General features: G+C 36.3%; 1 protein-coding gene across 2 annotated transcripts in view; it reads right to left on the bottom strand.

The window, feature by feature from the left end:
* Positions 1-17478: 17478 nt before the first annotated feature.
* The window catches only part of antxr2a (ANTXR cell adhesion molecule 2a), a 46692-nt gene continuing 44664 nt past the window's right edge, over positions 17479-19506 (bottom strand). For both annotated transcript variants that reach the window (XM_058774682.1, XM_058774683.1), the window contains one exon: positions 17479-19131. In XM_058774682.1, coding sequence (XP_058630665.1) covers positions 19093-19131 — 39 coding nt within the window. In that variant the 3' untranslated portion in view covers positions 17479-19092. The remainder of the gene's footprint in view (positions 19132-19506) is intronic.

Here is a 19506-nt window from a genome sequence, read left to right as displayed (position 1 = left end):
TGAGGAAAATAAGTATTTGAACACCCTGCTATTTTGCAAGTTCTCCCACTTAGAAATCATGGAGGGTCTTAAATTGTCATCGTAGGTGCATGTCCACTGTGAGAGACATAATCTAAAAAAATCCAGAAATCACAATGTATGATTTTTAACTATTTATTTGTATGATACAGCTGCAAATAAGTATTTGAACACCTGTCTATCAGCTAGAATTCTGACCCTCAAAGACCTGTTAGTCTGCCTTTAAAATGTCCACCTCCACTCCATTTATTATCCTAAATTAGATGCACCTGTTTGAGGTTGTTAGCTGCATAAAGACACCTGTCCACCCCATACAATCAGTAAGAATCCAACTACTAACATGGCTAAGACCAAAGAGCTGTCCAAAGACACTAGAGACAAAATTGTACACCTCCACAAGGCTGGAAAGGGCTACGGGAAATTGCCAAGCAGCTTGGTGAAAAAGGTCCACTGTTGGAGCAATCATTAGAAAATGGAAGAAGCTAAACATGACTGTCAATCTCCCTCGGACTGGGGCTCCATGCAAGATCTTACCTCGTGGGGTCTCAATGATCCTAAGAAAGGTGAAAAATCAGCCCAGAACTACACGGGAGGAGCTGGTCAATGACCTGAAAAGAGCTGGGACCACCGTTTCCAAGGTTACTGTTGGTAATGCACTAAGACGTCATGGTTTGAAATCATGCATGGCACGGAAGGTTCCCCTGCTTAAACCAGCACATGTCCAGGCCCGACTTAAGTTTGCCAATGACCATTTGGATGATCCAGAGGAGTCGTGGGAGAAAGTCATGTGGTCAGATGAGACCAAAATAGAACTTTTGGTCATAATTCCACTAAACGTGTTTGGAGGAAGAAGAATGATGAGTACCATCCCAAGAACACCATCCCTACTGTGAAGCATGGGGTGGTAGCATCATGCTTTGGGGTGTTTTTCTGCACATGGGACAGGGCGACTGCACTGTATTAAGGAGAGGATGACCGGGGCCATGTATTGCGAGATTTTGGGAACAACCCCTTCCCTCAGTTAGAGCATTGAAGATGGGTCGAGGCTGGGTCTTCCAACATGACAATGACCAAGCACACAGCCAGGATAACCAAGGAGTGGCTCTGTAAGAAGCATATCAAGGTTCTGGTGTGGCCTAGCCAGTCTCCAGACCTAAACCCAATAGAGAATCTTTGGAGGAGCTCAAACTCTGTGTTTCTCAGCGACAGGCCAGAAACCTGACTGATCTAGAGAAGATCTGTGTGGAGGAGTGGGCCAAAATCCCTCCTGCAGTGTGTGCAAACCTGGTGAAAAACTACAGGAAACGTTTGACCTCTGTAATTGCAAACAAAGGCTACTGTACCAAATATTAACATTGATTTTCTCAGGTGTTCAAATACTTATTTGCAGCTGTATCATACAAATAAATAGTTAAAAAATCATACATTGTGATTTCTGGATTTTTTTGTTTTAGATTATGTCTCTCACAGTGGACATGCACCTACGATGACAATTTCAGACCCCTCCATGATTTCTAAGTGGGAGAACTTGCAAAATAGCAGGGTGTTCAAATACTTATTTTCCTCACTGTAGATTCTAATTGTGTATGTCAGTAGACAAAACATTGGTAACACTTTATTTCGATAGTCCACTTTAGACATTCCACTAACAGTAAGTAACTTTGCAACTACATGTCAACTAGCAGTCATTAGAGTATTAGTAGACTGTCTGCTTAATATCTTCTAACACTGTATTTTGATGGGTCCACAGCATACAACATACTGAGTATCAGAATAAGTATATGTCAACTTATTCTACTAACCCTAAACCTACCCTAATGAGAATTATTTGACATGTAGTTGACATGTAGTTACAAAGTTACTTATAGTCAGTAGAATGTCTAAAGTGGACTATCAAAATAAAGTATAACCAAAACATTTAATGTAAATTTAACATGCATTAAAGCAGGGGTGCCCAAACTCGGTCCTGGAGGGCCAGTGTCCTGCACAGTTTAGATCCAACTTGCCTCAACACACCTGCCGCAAAGTTTCTAGTATGCCTAGTAAGAGCTTGATTAACTGGTTCAGGTGTGTCTGATTGGGGTTGGAGCTAAACTCTGCAGGACACTGGACCGAGTTTGGGCACCCCTGCATTAAAGCATTGTTTAAATGTGAAAATTCTCCTGACTTATGCATCACTGGTTGTAATTTTAGTACTGGTTCCTTTGGCACTGAATGAAGCTCATAAAGAGCTAATATATAGAAAGTTTGTATTCATTCTAGCTCACACAATCCACTGTGGGTCCAGTGTCTTCTTGGCCAATATTCTTAATAGTGGTGTTTAGGAAGTCAGGTGTTTGAATAACACAACAAAACATTACATGGAATGTTGATAAATCAAATAATCATAATGCATGCATTTTTTTTTTTTTTGTAAATGCAACTTCTATATATATAAAATGTGAAGGCAGCATGAGACCTGAAGCATTTCAACCTTCACTTAACAAGTGTCTCCACTGGTAAACCACAGTCGGTGTACACAAATTAACACAATTTAGGTAATGCCAAGTTCAATTCTTTGTTTGCTGCAATATTTCTGAATCGTTTAAATATCCAGTCATTCGAGTGAGCTGGGGAGAAGGAGTGAACTAATAGTTCATTTCTGGAGTCCTTTAGCAGTGGCCATTGGCTGGGCAAACAGCAGATGTGATGGACTGGTTTCAAATTGCAGATGATAGATGCAAATTGCTGCCTTTGACCACTTTCCAGTGTCCAATCTGACTGCGAGAGAGGTCTTGATTTCCTCTCTTAGCATCGGAAGGGCTCATAAACCTGGGATGCATCAACTTTTCAAGAGATCTATTAAGTTGCTTGATTAACCCTTCTGGTGATCAAGTTATTATTTGTGGGATACTTATGCAGCATTTAGTAAAAAGCTTAGAATCGCGAGGTGACCGTTCCTATCAATGGGTGTCTAGACTGAGGTTGATTTGTTTTAAATGCTGCGCATTATCATGGTTACTGAACGGGCACAACACCCTTTGAACAAAAGAAGCTAAATAAACTAGTAGGCCAAAGACTGATTGAGGCAATTGTCAATTATATGATATTTGATATGCAAAGACTTTTAAATGATCTAAAGTCTGCAGCCACAAAAATAAAATCTACTGTATGTGGTGTAACCGTCATTTGCTGGCGATCCCCTTCACTGAATCCCATTCCGATGAAACCCTCTATATCCATTTTAAGCCTGACTCCTCTGATTAAACTCCTTTACATGATGAGTGTGTGGGGGTGTGCAGGGGAGGTGATTTTATAAAACGGTGATAAGTGTAATTACTCCTGTTGCTAATTGTTCTTGTAAAATTGATGCACTTGCCGTCATTAGCAAGTCACTGCACCACCGCTAACGCTAGCCCCCACCCGATCAATTATTCAGGCCCATTTGCCTTTGAATCTGTCACTGACACTTTACATTGCGAGCGCTAACGTGTAGCAGCACTTGGATTCATAGTAGACAGGGGCAGCCCCCCTGAGAGAGCTACTTTCAAGAAGCCTATTTCCTGTAGAGCGTTGGGTGTACTTTTGACATGTCACTTAAAATCAGGAGGAACCTCTTCAGAGAGTCCATGTTCCCTTGTCTTAAATAAATCAACACATGTCCGTTGAAACTATATTACACCCCTAGGTCTTTTAAAATGCAGCAGGCATGTGAAATACAAAAACAGTTTAGACACTGATTAGTGAGACATTATAGCTGTGACTGTGTTTTTTAAGCATTACATTGGGCAGGTTAAATCTTCACCTCACTTTTGTCTGTGGAACATTTAGAAAATATTTTGAGATAGCAACTAAATACTTTTAATTTTAGCAACTAAATACAACTTTAATCATGAAATGAATTATATTTCATTAACTCATCTACTGGTTAAAGCTCAGGACCGGTGCTCAGGGTGGTGAATGGTTGCTGGTTTGATATTAAGAAGTGAGCTATCATCATTGTGCCTTTGAGCAAGACACTCAGCCCCAGGGCTAAACGAGTAAAGTACTTTTTAACTGTCCTTCTCAGATCAAATTTAATCATTTAAAACACAAGCATAAATGACGATTTAATCCAGAGGTTTTTAAACTTTGTGAAAAATTAAATGAACAAAAGAATTAGATTGATGCGTTTTGTTAACAAATCAAATTTTAAGCTGGTTCTTTAAACCAGTTGGGTTTAGTTTACAGTTCAGATAAGTGGTTGCAGTTGCTAAGGTGTTTTTTTTTTTTACTAGCCCATCAAAACAACCTAATTTGAAGTCTCTATGATGAGGATAAGTGTAAAATTATTCACAGGATGTCTACATTTGTGACCCTGGACCACAAAACCAGTCATAAGTAGCACGGGTATATTTGTAGCAGTAGCCAACAATACGTTGTATGGGTAAAAATGATCAATTTTGCTTTTATGCCAAAAATCATAGGGATATTAAGAAAAGATCATGTTCCATGGAGATATTTTGTCAATTTCCTACCATAAATATATAAAAACTTAATTTTTGTTTAGTAATATGCATTGCTAAGGACTTCATTTGGACAACTTTAAATGTGATTTTCTCAGTATTTTGATTGTTTTGCACCCTCAGATTCCAGATTTTCAAATAGTTGTATCTCGGCCAAATATTGTCCTAAATCTCAATATGACTGGTTTTGTGGTCCAGGGTGACATTTAGTATTATGGCTTTAATTAAAATTACTTTATTTTTATTCCAAAGACAATTGCTATTGTTTGTACAGAAACTGTATTTTTTTACATTCTTAAACCCTCCCCAATCACCCCAGAACAAACTACCTAATATAAATAATAATAATAGCGATTGCAATAACGGTAATAAAAATTAAAATACAACAAAGATGTATGATGCAATAGTTAAATAATGATGAAAAAATAAAAAATAAAAAATTTCAGAAGAAGGGGAAAAATAAAATAAAATTTTAATAGTATGTAGGGGTCTTTATAAATTTAAAATATAAAAAAATGAAGATATATACCTTAGCTACCTTGATATAACAGGAAATCATATTTGATGGCTCAGAAACAGATTTGGTCAAGGGTCAAAGTGCTTCAGTAATGGTATATATATGACATGCCATGGCAACATTTCTCATTTTCATTTAGTTTAAAATAAAGTACTCAAAAACCTAAAACTAGATCAACTAAAAACCAATAAAAACTATTACAACCAATTAAATAAAATACATAAAACAAAATAAAATGTACAATTTTAACAAAAACTATTAGTATATAACAGTATACAATAACAGTGATGCCATAATCCATATATTCACTGAATGCACTCCATTGTATGCCATCTCTAATATTTAAAAGCCATGCCATCTTAGACCTTTCTGCAGAGTCGGTGGGCATTACCGAATACATTATAGACCTTTCAGTATGCTAGACTGTGACACTGGACCAAGTTCACTTAGAAAGCTGAATTGGAAAAGGTCAGTGCTGTGTATGTGTCTGTTTGCGTATGCGTGTGTTTTCGCTCCCCACTAACAGACAGTGCAAGCTGGCAGGACGGCAGTGGATCCATGGCAGCTGTTTTGTTCAATGTTTCATGCTCTCAGCCACAGCTGCTCCAAATGAGAGTTAATATTGCAGGGGGCCCTTCCACTCCGGACTGGCCTTGTCACATACACTGAGTGTCAGCTCCTCTCCCTATGACACTGGCTGAGAGGACACTTCTCTCCCTCTCTCACCCTCTCTCCATCTCTGGGAGACAGTCAAGGAGTCCGTCTGTCCTCTCCGATCTGGTCTGGGAGACAGAGTGAGTGTGAATGTTGTCCTCCAGAGGAAGAATAAGAATAGGCCCTGAAAATATGCAGACTGCTGACATAGGCTTCTTTGCATCTACTGGTCAGCTTCAGTGTTTGTGTGAAGTGAAATATGCCTTCTGGCTGATGGGCTGCACAACAAACAGCTGTGCCGCAATGGCGCTGGGTAAAAACTCTGCAGTAGACAGTAGGCTACTATATGACTCTGGGATCATTTCAATATGTTTGTAAGCAGTGAACCTTGCTGGTTTACTGCACAGCAATTAAACCAGGTCTGATTGCACATGCTCATCCATATGAAAGTGAAACATACAGTTTAAATATTTCAAGCTTATATTTTGGAATGTCAAATATATATACAAACTAATATTCAAAAATTCAGTAAGGTAAGGTGTTTGTAATGATTTTGGAAGAAGTCATGTTCACCAAGGCTGCATTTATTAAAAGAATACAGTAAAAAAGAAAAAAAGAAAAGTTTCGATATTTTTAATGTAATTTATTCATGAGATGGCAAAGCTGAATTTTCAGCAGCCATTAATCCAGTCTTCAGCGCACGGTTATTGCAGTTCACTAAAAACAAACTATAACAAACATTTTTGTTTGTTAAAATAAAACAAATGCTAATTGAAATAAAATCAGACGTAAAAAACTAAAATGTATATTATTTCAGCTAGTTGCCAAGGCAACATTTAGCAATTTCATTTCGTTTTTAATTAATGTACTAAATTGACTGAAACTGAAATTAAAATGTATAAATCTACAGTATTGAAAAAAATTAAAAACAATGCAAATGACAAAAACACAACAAAATGACTAAAACTAACTAAAATGAAAATGAACATGGGAAATAAAAATATATATATATTTTATATATGTATATATATATATATATATATATACATATATATATATATATATATATATATATATATATATATATATATATATATAAATGATAATAGTATCTCAGTGATACTAAAATAACACTGCTTCAGTGTCACATGATCCGTCAGAAATCATTCTAATATGCTGATTTGGTGCTTAAGAAACATTTCTTCTTATTAATGCTGGAACTAATTCATGTTTTTGATACTTTTTTCATGATTGATGAACAGAGAGTATTAATTTATAATATAACAAAATAAATGTCTTCTTTTCTTCTTTTCAACTTCAACTGAATGTGTCTGATGAATAAGTTTTTTTTGTTGTTGTTTTTGTTTTTTTTAATGATGTGCATATTGGTTTTATGTTAGTTTTATATTTCTTATTTTTATATTTGATGTTTTTTATAATGTTCCCTAAATAGTGATTTGTCTGATGTTGTGAGACAAATTTGTCCTCAAAGAATAGTTAAGCATGTGTACACACACACACACAGAGAGAGAGAGAGAGAGAGTGAGTGGGTGTGCAGAACTGGAAATGTTCCATCTACACTGGTGCAGCTGCATAAGAAAAACAGATGCTGAACCATCCCAAACACCCCGCGTGTCTCATGCTATCTATCAGGAGGAAAGAGAGTAGCCATCTCAGCCTGTAGAGAGTCACCACAGCGATGCTTTGACAAAGACATCTGTAAGATGGCACGGACACACAACCCCATCACACACACACACACTGTGCTTTGGCCATTGCCAGGCATCAGGAGCTGTTGTGTTTAACATTCAGATGTTGTGATGAGAAACACAGGATGTTTGTTTCCAGGATAAATATTGCTTTGTATTTCTACAGATGTGTTATGATAAAAAAAACTGACTAAACTGACTGAAAAAGAGACAACCTTTTTTTATGGGAAAGCTTAACAATATTATTACAAATAACACTACATAATGTTACCACTCAAAACACAGCCAAACTCATAAATCATCTTATATCATATCAGTCTTTAAAAGTCTGAACTACAAATCATGGAATATTAATGTCAACGATGTATTTCCTTGACTAACACAATGAATTTCTATTAAAGTTGACTTCATACAATGGGCTGTGTGGTTTCTCCATGCATAAATTATTGTTTTTCTCTCATTTTTTTTTGCAAAGCCAGACGGTCGTTGTGTTTCAGAGAACAATTTGTCTGGTGTGGGAATGTCTTCCCGCTGCATGCCCCATATGGCCATTCTCAAGGAGAAACATTTCTGTCACTGCTAGTTTCCTGTCCGGCAACGTCAAGCACTCATTTATTCTCTATCAGCACCATATCAAAAGAATTATTATCTTGGAATGAATGCAGTTTTAAAACCTAAAATAAATAAGATCCTATATATCTAATAATATGAAGAGAAGCAGAGCGAATGACAGCATAATTCATTTTGTTAAGTATATTAGTGATTTATGAATTGAGAAATCATTTATGCTGCCTCACAATGAAAATAAAAATGTCATTTAACATGTTTTTTTTTTTTTTTTTAATGTCTGAAAGCAGATATTAATGCAATCAATTTTCAGCCAAATATGCTTTTTAATTTACAGGTTTATTCTCATTCATTCATTCATTTTGCAGATTCAGTTCAGCAGCATAATTTTTAGTACCATTTGTTAAGTACATAAAGATGATTAATGAAAATCTAAAAACATAATCCTGTCCTACAATATTTCTTCACTGCCTATATCATTTTTTGGCTGAATAAAAAATGAAAAAGACTGCAGATATAAGGACATTAGAGTAAACCACATGCAGAAAAATATTGCATACCAGAGAAAAATATTTAAATTGTTTAAATAAATAAAACATTTATGTTTTTTATATTTGAACAATAACTATTTTTATGCACTGACTAGTGTGTTTCTATAGTAGATGCTTATTAGGCATCTAATTACATTTTCAAATTTGTACAAAACAATATACATATTGAATATTGCCTATGAATATGTCTTTTAAAGTCTTCTTTTGCAGTCTATGTAAGGCCTACATTCATTTCATTGCTAATTCTGAGCATCTGTTTGCAGAGATCCACGCTGGGCCTGCAGTGAGTCGTGACCCAACGCAGATCTGGTGGATGCGTTTTATGGCCTGAGAGACACAGGGATAAAATATACATGCTGAGGCAGAAAGGAGCATATTCAAAATTATGACTCTAAATTATGCATCACATAGTGGTTGCCAATAAAACAATCGTTGGCAGTAAACACTGTATTGGGCAGTCTATGCTATGAGAGAAAATCTTGCCATTCTGGAACCTGCAAAAGTGGTTAATGTAAAATACAGCTGTTGATTTTTCAAAAACTTGAACTTGAAGTGAATTGCACAATCTGAGGTGTTTCTAATATTTATTTCCAACATGATCTCACAGAATTCCGTGTAATGTTCACGGACTTAATTAACCTCCGAATCTGTGGTGGCATCACGGAATCGCCGAAAATTCCGTGATGGGCTCACAGAAAAAATTCCGTGATGGAATGATACCAATGTAAGTCAGTGACAGGCATCAGCCGTACTCCACGCACGGAAATCCTTAGCATCAACATGCCGACGCGATACTGGGAAATTTATCGTCATCATTATTGTTCAGAACCGGGTAGGTTTAGGGTAGGGGTGGGGTCAGGTACTCCAGTGAACGTATAACTCTTTTTACGTGGTCCGATGCAGCGCTGGTGTTGAACCAGTGAATCCGTGCATGGACCACGGCTGATGCCTTCTGTGAGCCCAGCACGGAATTTTCGGCGATTCCGTGATGCCACCACAGATTCGGGGTTAATTAAGTCCGTGAACATTACACGGAATTCTGTGAGATCAGGTTGTTTCATGTCTCATCATATGGAAATCATATGCATTATATATACACCTGGTAAAGCACAGATGTGAATTAGCTCAGTGATTGGTGCCCTGCGTGCTGACACATGACTTCATGGGTGGCAGTAGTGAACAGTGGGCTATCGGGTTCACCATAGTGCTTCAGTCACAATCAATAACAGTGCTCTTCTTCTAAATGTGGTATAAACCAGCCTTTGGTTTTAGAGTTAATTCATTTTCAAAGTGCATCAATTATAAGCTAACTGGGTTACATGCCTAGGCCCTGAGGAGCAGCCATTGAAGAATAAAGATACCACTGTCCTCTGCTTCTGCTTCTTTGTGTTTATGGTGTACAGATGGTACGTGTTGCCATTATTTATTGTTTACAGTGAATGTCTGAACAGCTGTAATTGAAAAAAATAATGACAATGAATATGCATATCAAGTGTAGCAATATAAACAATAGACAATGAACTGGCTAAATAAAAAATAAAAAAAAAAAAAATCTCTTCATGACATTTAAAGACTATTAAAAGGTTTTTGCATTTTTTTTTTCTTTTGTAAAAAATAAATAAATAAAATGTGGTTTGTTGCTTTATTGTGTTATTTACATTGCATTCCTTCCCATAAACAATATTTTTTAGACTCACTGAATAAAAATAAATGATCAACACAAGAATACTGTCATCATATAATTCTTTTTCAGTTTCCTGACTGCTGTTTACTCCTCTTGAGCATCAAATGGGGTCCAGCAGATCGGTTGGGACAGACTTTAACATGTCACCGGGTTTTGGTCGTATGAAAAAGGATGACCTTCAAATAATGAGATGTGCCTGCAGGGCCCTCTCGCCTGCCTGTAAAGAACTCCACAGCTGTGTGTCTCTCTTTCTCTCCATCTCTCACCTGGTGTGCCCTGGGGTTGGGGGTGAGAGCGAGCGCCAGTGATCTCTACCCCCAACCTCCAGTCACCGTCTATCTTCACCACCAAACAGAGAGAATAAAAAAACACAACATCCTGGACTCGGCCCTGTAAGAATAGACAGCATAATAGACTGTAGGTATAAGGGGATTCTCTCTTCTTCATATAATGTCTGTGTGATATTATCACTGATATAATCAGATTTTACTTGTCTGAGGATTTTTAATCCTGGTTTTTGATATGAGTGCGATCTCAGGAAAATCGCATGCATTAATATGAATTGACAGTCTTGTTGTGTTTATTTTTCATAATCAGGTTTGAGGGAAGTACAATTGTGGTTTAGTTATCATTAATAGTGAATGTTTTTCATCTTGGCTTATAAATCTGAAGTTTAATTGTTTCATATTTTACAGTCTGTTTAATTATTTATTTTTAATAATTAGGTTTAAGGGAAGTAAAACAGGTTTAATTATGATTTCTAAGTGTTTACAACTTATCAGACAATCAGAAGTTTCATCATTCAATATTATTATCAGTTCATTTATTTATTTCCATAATTAGGTTCAAGGGAAGTAAAAATGTGTCTAATCCTTTATATTGTAGCTCATGATATAAATGCAATCTCTGGACAATCTCAGAGGTTTTATCATTTAATATTATTATTAATATTTCATCATTTATTTTTATATGATTTAATATTACATTTCATTTACTTATTTATTTACATAATCAGGTTCAAGGGAAATACGATTGTGATTTAACTATGATTTTTTGGCATTTACAGCTTTTGATTAATATTGAGTTATTCAAGATAATATGGACAGGATCAGACTAGATTTGAAAATAACAGATTATTTTGACTGGACATTTGATTTTGAAAAGGAAAAAAGGGATCTAAATGCAAATCACAAAAGGATTTGTTTAATGTATTATTACATGAAATGAAGGTGACATTGAAAATGACAGGTGTTCTTTCTTTCTTTATTTTTAAGCTGACACCTTACAAACAGGTTTAGAAAAACTAAATGTAGTGGTTTAAAATGATACAGTGACAAATAGAGATGCTAAGAGCTGTCTGTCCAGTTTTTAATTTAATTTTCCAGATGCAGCCATAGATCAGGACATAGCTGGCTTTACTAATGAACTTTTAGAAGAGATGTGCTTCATAAAACTGAAATTCATGGCTTGATCACTTCTATTCAGGGCTTGGAGTCTGTGAACCTACAGTATGTAATATTGATTGATGAAGAAATCTATCACATTGATCGTGAACATTTTCCACAATGAAAATGATTGAATTACAACAGTTTGGCCTTTAATGGATCCTCGGCTCGTAAAAGGTAAGACATAAAGTCTGCTTCAGACCTGCTCAATTAAAAATGGGAGGCTGGTGGTCAGCCTTCTGCCTCTCAGGACATGAGTTACAGTTGCTGCTGCAGCTTTTCAGTGAAAAGGACTGCAAGTAGTTCAGGAAACCAGATTGGTGAAGTCAACAAGTTCTCTGAGCTCGAACACAAGCATGTTTTGTGCTTAGTTATTATCTACAGTACCTCAATGGTATACAGTGCGAGATCATTTATATAACAGAATCAAACTGAATGAGACCATCATTTACATTTATGCATTTAGCAGACGCTTTAGCAACTTACATTGCATTCAAGTTACAGTTTTTATATTTTATCAGATCTTGCTTTCCCTGGGAATCGAACCTCTGCTATTTGAGCTACAGGAAAGCCAATCAATCACAGAACAGCTTACCAAAGATGGAGCTCTGTGATATTGTGGCTGTATGTACTGTATACATTACGTAGCAAGCTTAGCTCGTCTAGTTTGGAGAAAGGCTGACCACCTGGGGTATGACTAATCCACACACACAAACAAACAGTTTGTTGGTGCGGCTGCTTCAAAGGCTGTTTTTTTTTTAACATCATAATCGCATAACACATTGCAGCTGTTGGCTGTTAAGGATTATGGCGAAGGTGACGTTAGCTGGGGGATTAGTGTATTTTCATTTCACCAGCAATTTATGTCATAATAAGTGAAACAATTTTGTAGGGTAAACAAATTGTTGGGTTTTAACAATGATTTAGGATTTCTTTATTTACGCTTGTGACTAAATAACAGATGCTAGTTAAGGCACTTTAAAAATTGATAAATACAAAATATAAACTAATAGGTATTTTTCCACACTGCACTTTTGCATACAATAAGTGAGGTTTACATGCAATAAGAGGCTGCTGAGTTAAAAATAATAATAATAATAATAATAAATAAAATTCTAGAAAATTAACAAACATTTGGGGGCCTGTAAGATTTTTAAGAAGTTGAATTTTAAGGAATATTTTTGTGGGTTACACTTTATTTTAAGGTGTCCTTGTTACAGTGTAATTATACATTTAAATACTGAGTAATATTAATTAACTACATGTGCTTACTAGGTTAGGGTTAGAATTAGGGTTTGGTTTAGGATTACTTGCATGCAATTATGCATAATTTATTGTTATTATAATAGTAAGTACACGTAAAGTGTAACAAGGACACCTTAAAATAAAGTGTTGCATTTTTTGTGGAAACATATTATTAATCATTTATTAAGCTCTTCATATTTTATAAAATATAAAGCATATAAAAGTAGAAAAAAGGTTATCTGAAGGCCAACATGCAAATAGTGGACACTGCTGAAATGTTTTGTACTGCTGTTGGCTATAATATGTATGTGTCCACACAAAAATAATAATCCTGCTGAAATTTTCTAAAAAAAAAATCATCCTTTTATTTTGTTTGTTCTTTGTAAAGCTTTGACATTGACTGAAGGTGACAAACACGTTGTCACTGAACTGTTTGTTTATTTTCATTTTGTTCAACAATGCCATTGTCCAAAATATTTCTGCTGTTTTGAGGATTAACCAAAGTAAAGGTAGCAGGTTGATGCTGGTGGATCTTTGCATTTTTCCGCTGCTCACTGACCCAATTCATTAGATAAGACGGCTTGCGTTCACCCCACCTTGTGCCTCTACCATTCACTGAGGATCAGGCATTTATAATCCCTGGATTTTATATCCACCAAAACAGCTTGGTCCCATCAGCAAATTGCGATGGCATATGGTCTAGGTTTATGATTCATCTGGCACTTGCATAGCAATGAGGCCCCATCATCCGTCAAAAAACACAGGGAAAATATCGTAATGTTAAATGATGCCAGTGACTGGGAGAGGTGCTGCTTTGAGCGTGGGCGGCCCGTGTTTGTGCTTAGAGAACTTGGAGCATCTGAGGTAGTAAATGCCTCCTCTCAGTGCATCTCTGTGGTGGGCAGGCTGGATTATGGGAAGTGTTGGCTGAGCTGGACCCAACTGGAATAGTCCCTCGTAAATGACAATTGAAGCATTGTCCGACATGTGTCGCTGATCGCTTTACAGCTGATTTGAGAGCGAATCACTTTTTGATCACTCGCACTCTGCTAATATTTAGTAATGTTCTGCAAATGAGGAAATAAAAGGAAATTTTCCTACTGCTGCAACTGGAAATATTAGTACAATTCGCTCAAACATCTGCTGTAAAATTCTAAAAGCTGTTCTGGGCATCGGATGACACAAAGGCTCTGAAACCAGCAGAAAAATCACCGCCGGTCATTGTTTCTTTCCATATCCATTAACTGAACTTTTTTGTCCAGTGGCAAGGTGACTTCTGTTAGCTGCTGAAAGCTCCGCCCTCATTCGGTGCAGCTTCGTGGGATTGGCTGAGAGATGTGTCTGTCGTTTGTGTGGAGAGCAATATTTTCGCTCTCATGCTGGAGTCAAAAGTGAACTGACACTCGTATGTTGGTTTTTAGCATTAACAGACGGAGCGTTTCGCCCACCCTGTAACCCTCCCAGCACTGAGGTGAGTGTGCTGGCGTCAGTGTCAGCTAATGCCTCATGGTTGCTTTGCTTTTTTCAACTATGCTGCATAATAACATTTACAAGGAGGGAAAAATCACTAAAACAGCATGTAATAGTTCTAAGTGCTAAAAAAACATTGAGTAAAATACCATAACACAGTAATCCTCCACCTGTACGTTCCACATGTTGCACATTGCAATTCAACTCTTTACAGTATAAGCAGGATTAGGTTTTATTCCCTTTGAAATGCTTTGCATAAACTCAAGTGTCGAGTCTAACAAGATGGTCTTAAAAGAAACCAGCGGCCTCTCTTTGAAAGGTTAGTATTTCTGCAGTGTTTAATCGCCGTAACCACAATTCTTAGACAACTGTGAAAGCTGGGATAACCTGTAAAACCAGAACAGCTTACATAGAGAACAGCTGCATTAATCTGGCTTTTCCGTGAAAACAATCAAGGAAGTAAGGATTCTGTTTTATGGCCATCATTAGGTGAGGAAATCCTGTCTGATTTTGTTCAGGAAGCACCTCCTGCTCTTTTAGAACAATATAAACTTTATATTTGTGTATTTGAGAACACAAACCACAACTTTTTTCAGAAAAAGCTAAAAATAGAATACAATAATAACAATTTGTAAAATTACCAAAAATGGAATTATGACACTTTTTGGCAAAAAAAAAGAAAAAAAAGAAGTGTATATTTGGACCTCTGCTAGGGGGGAGGGGGGAATTAAATAATAATAAAAAAAAATCGACCCATTTAATTCCAAAAAGTTTTTGATAGAAGTCTGACGTTCCACTTCATCAAACTTGGAAGATGAATTAAAAATGTTAGAATTCAGCATTTACACCCCATAACACTTCTATCAAACAGTGTGAACCTGTGATAATGAGCCATGTCACTCAATTCACCGCATTTTCATACCTTAAATTTCCTTTTGAGACCTAATGTTGTGTTAAAGGCACAAGTTTTGACTTTAAAAGAAGTGGTTTTATGGTCATAACCAGGTGTGTGAAACGTCTCTTAACGCCTCATTTCAAGGGGAAATTATGAGCAGCACTTTAACTCCATGAAGCTTTTGGTCACGCATTGCTGGGGTACGACACACAGCTGGAGAGCAGGGTTAGGTGGGAATCCTGTAGGTGTAATGATGGTTGAATATATGCTTAACAAGGCCCTTGTGCAGCTGGATGGATGGAGATAAATGAGATATGCGTGTAACACCCTAAAATTGTAAGACAGATCTAAATGAGAACATGTGAAGTGGAGCAAGAACCCGAAATTGTTTACATTCTAATTTGTTATACAGTATATAGGTATAAACTGATTAATGGTGACTGACTGCATGAGTCCCAAAAACAGAAATGAACCATTTTCGGTGTGTTGCATTAAAAAGGGCATTCTAAACATGCATTCAAATACTGTTAGCTAAAGAAGAGATGTGTATTTAAAACAGTTCAAAACGTCAAGTCCAGTTCTGCTAATAGTCAGATAAGCAGATGTTTTGGTTTAAAGCAGTTTATCATAGGAAAATATGGCTTTTAATAACTCACTATTACTGAGTGTAAGCCGTTCAGAATCATGTACAGTGAGTAATCTGCTTAAGTGTGATGAATCATTGAAGTTCAGTGATACTGACAGGTGTTTAGAAAGGACACAGCTTCATTAAAAAAAAAAAAACGTGACATTTATTTTATACAAATAAATGCAAAATGCAAATACAAAAGATACAAAAATATCTGAAACTCAATAATGGCTGAATAAAGGAAAATGTGAAGATGAGATTAAATGAGATTCTCCTGAAATCTGTCATGTGAGATCATTCTGAGACGTACTAAATGCTGTAATGTGTGTGGTGTCATTACTATAGCATAAGACAACTGCAGAGAAAAACTAGCACAGTATGACTAACAGTGAACACAGTCTAATTGTTTACGGTAGATCTGTGTGTCTCCAGCTTTCTTTAACAAATCAAACGATTTCTTAGAAGCATCTCATGTGGGTGAGAAACAAATCAACAAGTCGAATGTCAATTTTGTAAAATGAGTGTAAAATGCAGCGGTCACTGGCCAGTGCCAGTGAGGGCGAATTCACTGCTAATTTCTTTTCACAATTCTCAGCATTCTTATTTATTATTATCATTATTTTAAAATTTATGTGCATTTAAAAAAATGTTTCTGTGCACTACTAGGGCTTTAATAGTACTTTTTAACCAGTGCACTAGTGAAGTTTGTCTCTGCAGACCCACTGTTTTTTCAGAGAGAAATAAATACAAGTTACTATTGAAATTACATTCATTGGCCGGACTGCAGCGGGACATGAGGCACTATGACCACAAGGGCCACAAGTACTAAAATATATATAAAAAATTGTGTCTAAATCTAAATGGGTTTTAATTAAATTAACAAATTATCATTACCAATACATTATTTCTTTGCCTTTTTATGTACAACAAATAGTGCACAATTGTCATCACTGAGCTGCTTAAAAATGAAATAAATCCTTGTTTTTCTATCCAATTTATACCTTTTCTATTTTAAAGTTGAAACTGGTGCTATTAGCTTTTTTTCTTCTTTTTTTCATACATAATTCCTTTTTTTTTTTTTTTTTTTACAAAAATTACTAACACTATTTTTTATAGCTGGTGTGCTTAGTTCAATATTACAAAGAATAAACCCAATTTTCTACACAAAGTTTTCTACAAATGCATTAATGAGTCATAAAATATACACACACAAAAAAAAAAAAACACACAAGAACCACAAATGAAGTGAAAACATAAATATAACAATGTAAAATGCAACATAAAAAATAAAAGGTAAATAAAAAAGCAAAAACAATAATAAAGAGAAAGCAAAGCAGATGTGCTCTGGTGATGTTGAGGTGGATTAATAGCATGTAAGGAGCTGGTAAAAATATTAAGCCATGTTGCAACTAACATGTAAAAACCTAATTACATTTTTACTAACACTTAACTGACATTTATGATCTGTGACATGAGAAACACACATCAAAATAAGGCTGAAACCTAGCTATCCAAGAAGTGCAATAGCTTAAATTGTAAATGTGCCACTCCGGGAATGATTTCAAATGTTTGAACTTTTCTATGTATGTATTCTGTTCTTTTTTTGGAAGCAATAATTAATGTCCCTACAATTACAATGATAGAAACAAAGAAATCATTAAACAAGGGCTTTTTTTCCCCCCAATGGTCCTGCCATCTTGCACACTTGCATGCCCACCAAATGTGAGCCACCGCGCCCCATTCTGTTCCCCCCTCAAACTTGATGGTTGTTGAACTTATTTTTAGTGTCATTTGATAAGCTTCCCTGCTTGCACTGAGACATCCCACTGACCCAGCCACTGGTCATTGTCTATACCACTTCCCGTCAAAGCCGGCACGCTTTGTCAGATTTCGACTCGAATATCCATTTTGCATCTGAAGTAGCGTATCGAAAGTGACTGGATCGTTCGAGCCTTTTTCTTCAGCTGCCGCCCCCTTCCTCCCCCACAGTGTTTCCACTGACACTGACATCATTCGCGATCGTCGTCGTGACAGCGCGTTAAAGAAATCTAAAATAAATATATATTGCTCGCTTTTCTGTGCGCAAGTGGAGGGGGGAGTGCGATGTGGATAATTTCTGGAAATGAACAATACTCATCCGTCCGTCGCTCCTTTCGGTTTGATCTTCTGAGTATATCGGACGAGGATGTCACATTAGCACAGCCGAGGAACTCCTTAATTTCTATAGAAAATCTCTTGAGAGGTCAAACCTCATACAAAAGAAGAATCTCTAAAGTTGCCTTAAGATGTATCAAAGTTTGATATTCCAATGCCAAGAGAACTTGTGCACTAAATTTTGGGAGATCGGGTGGTTTGGACAGCTGTATTGATGTATTAAAACCTTTAACTGAGGGGCATGTTTCTGAATTGTGAGGGTCTATGCATTAGTGAGCACCGAACAGACTGCCAAATAAATGGGGAGGAACCACCAGCCACCAGAGGTAAATCTGTCCCTCAAAACCTTGCCGGAGAGCTTTGGTCACAGGGTGTCTTGCGGTGCAATAACGCTCTATTAATTTCTCTGCGCTGTCCTCGCATTGATAGAAAGGTGTCTTCACAAACTAAAGGGCAAAGTCTTACTGCGTCCGATACCTTAGGGCGTTCTGTCTACAATTTGTCATGCGTGTGCACTTCTCAGTGTTAAAATGACAAGATCTCCAGTCAAAGAAGCCCCGCTAGGCATCCGACGATAGTGGGCTTGGAGAGATTTTTGTGAAGAGACACTGCCAAGAGGCAAAGTACTACTGCACTCCATGAGCCTACTGGGATTAGTTCTACTTCTCAGCCAACGGCAAAGAGCCTCATCTCATTCGTTTTTTTTTTTTTTTTTAAATAGCCTCCGTCTGTGTCCATAAGATTAGTTTTTTTTTTTTTTTTTCTTTCTTCACAGAAGGCACAATATGGTCAGAACATGAAAAAGCCATTGCTGTGCATTAAAGCTAACCAGATCAGCTGTAAAATCAGACACTTTTTTTGTTAATCTATTTAGTCATCCGCTTGCCATTCAGTAGCTTGAGAGATACCAGAATTATAAGTTTTGGAAAGCCAATACTTGTAAACGCTGAAACAAGATACTCTGAAGTGGCCAATGATAAGCTATGTCATCTCGAAGAAATTATGCTTTTTTCTGTTGTCCCATCTGATATACTTGGAAGTCAAAGTATTTCAGAGACTGGATGCTGTCGTCTATTGATGTTGCACCCGATTGAAATTTATACAGCGTCCCTAGAAGAAAAAGAAAAAGACAGAGGAAGATTTGATTAATTAACTGATTGATTGATTGATTGATCCATCAATTTTTGTAAATCATGTTTTAGTATTATAACTATTATTACATTCATTAAATTATTGGAAACAACAACAACAATAATAACAATACATATACATATACAGTATACATATATATTATATATATATATATATATATAATAAAATTACAGTATTTCTGATTTTTTATTACCTTTATTTATTTATTTTTTATTACCTTTGCACAGCCATCAATCATCATGGCTTTTTGTCAAAATATCCCTCACGCCACTTGTCCACAAATATTTAATTTAAAATTTAAAAACACAATAATAAAATAATAATACAATTTAA

Source organism: Onychostoma macrolepis, chromosome 05 (assembly GCF_012432095.1).
Source record: "Onychostoma macrolepis isolate SWU-2019 chromosome 05, ASM1243209v1, whole genome shotgun sequence".
NCBI lineage: Eukaryota > Metazoa > Chordata > Actinopteri > Cypriniformes > Cyprinidae > Onychostoma > Onychostoma macrolepis.
This window is presented reverse-complemented; position numbering and strand designations above follow the sequence as displayed.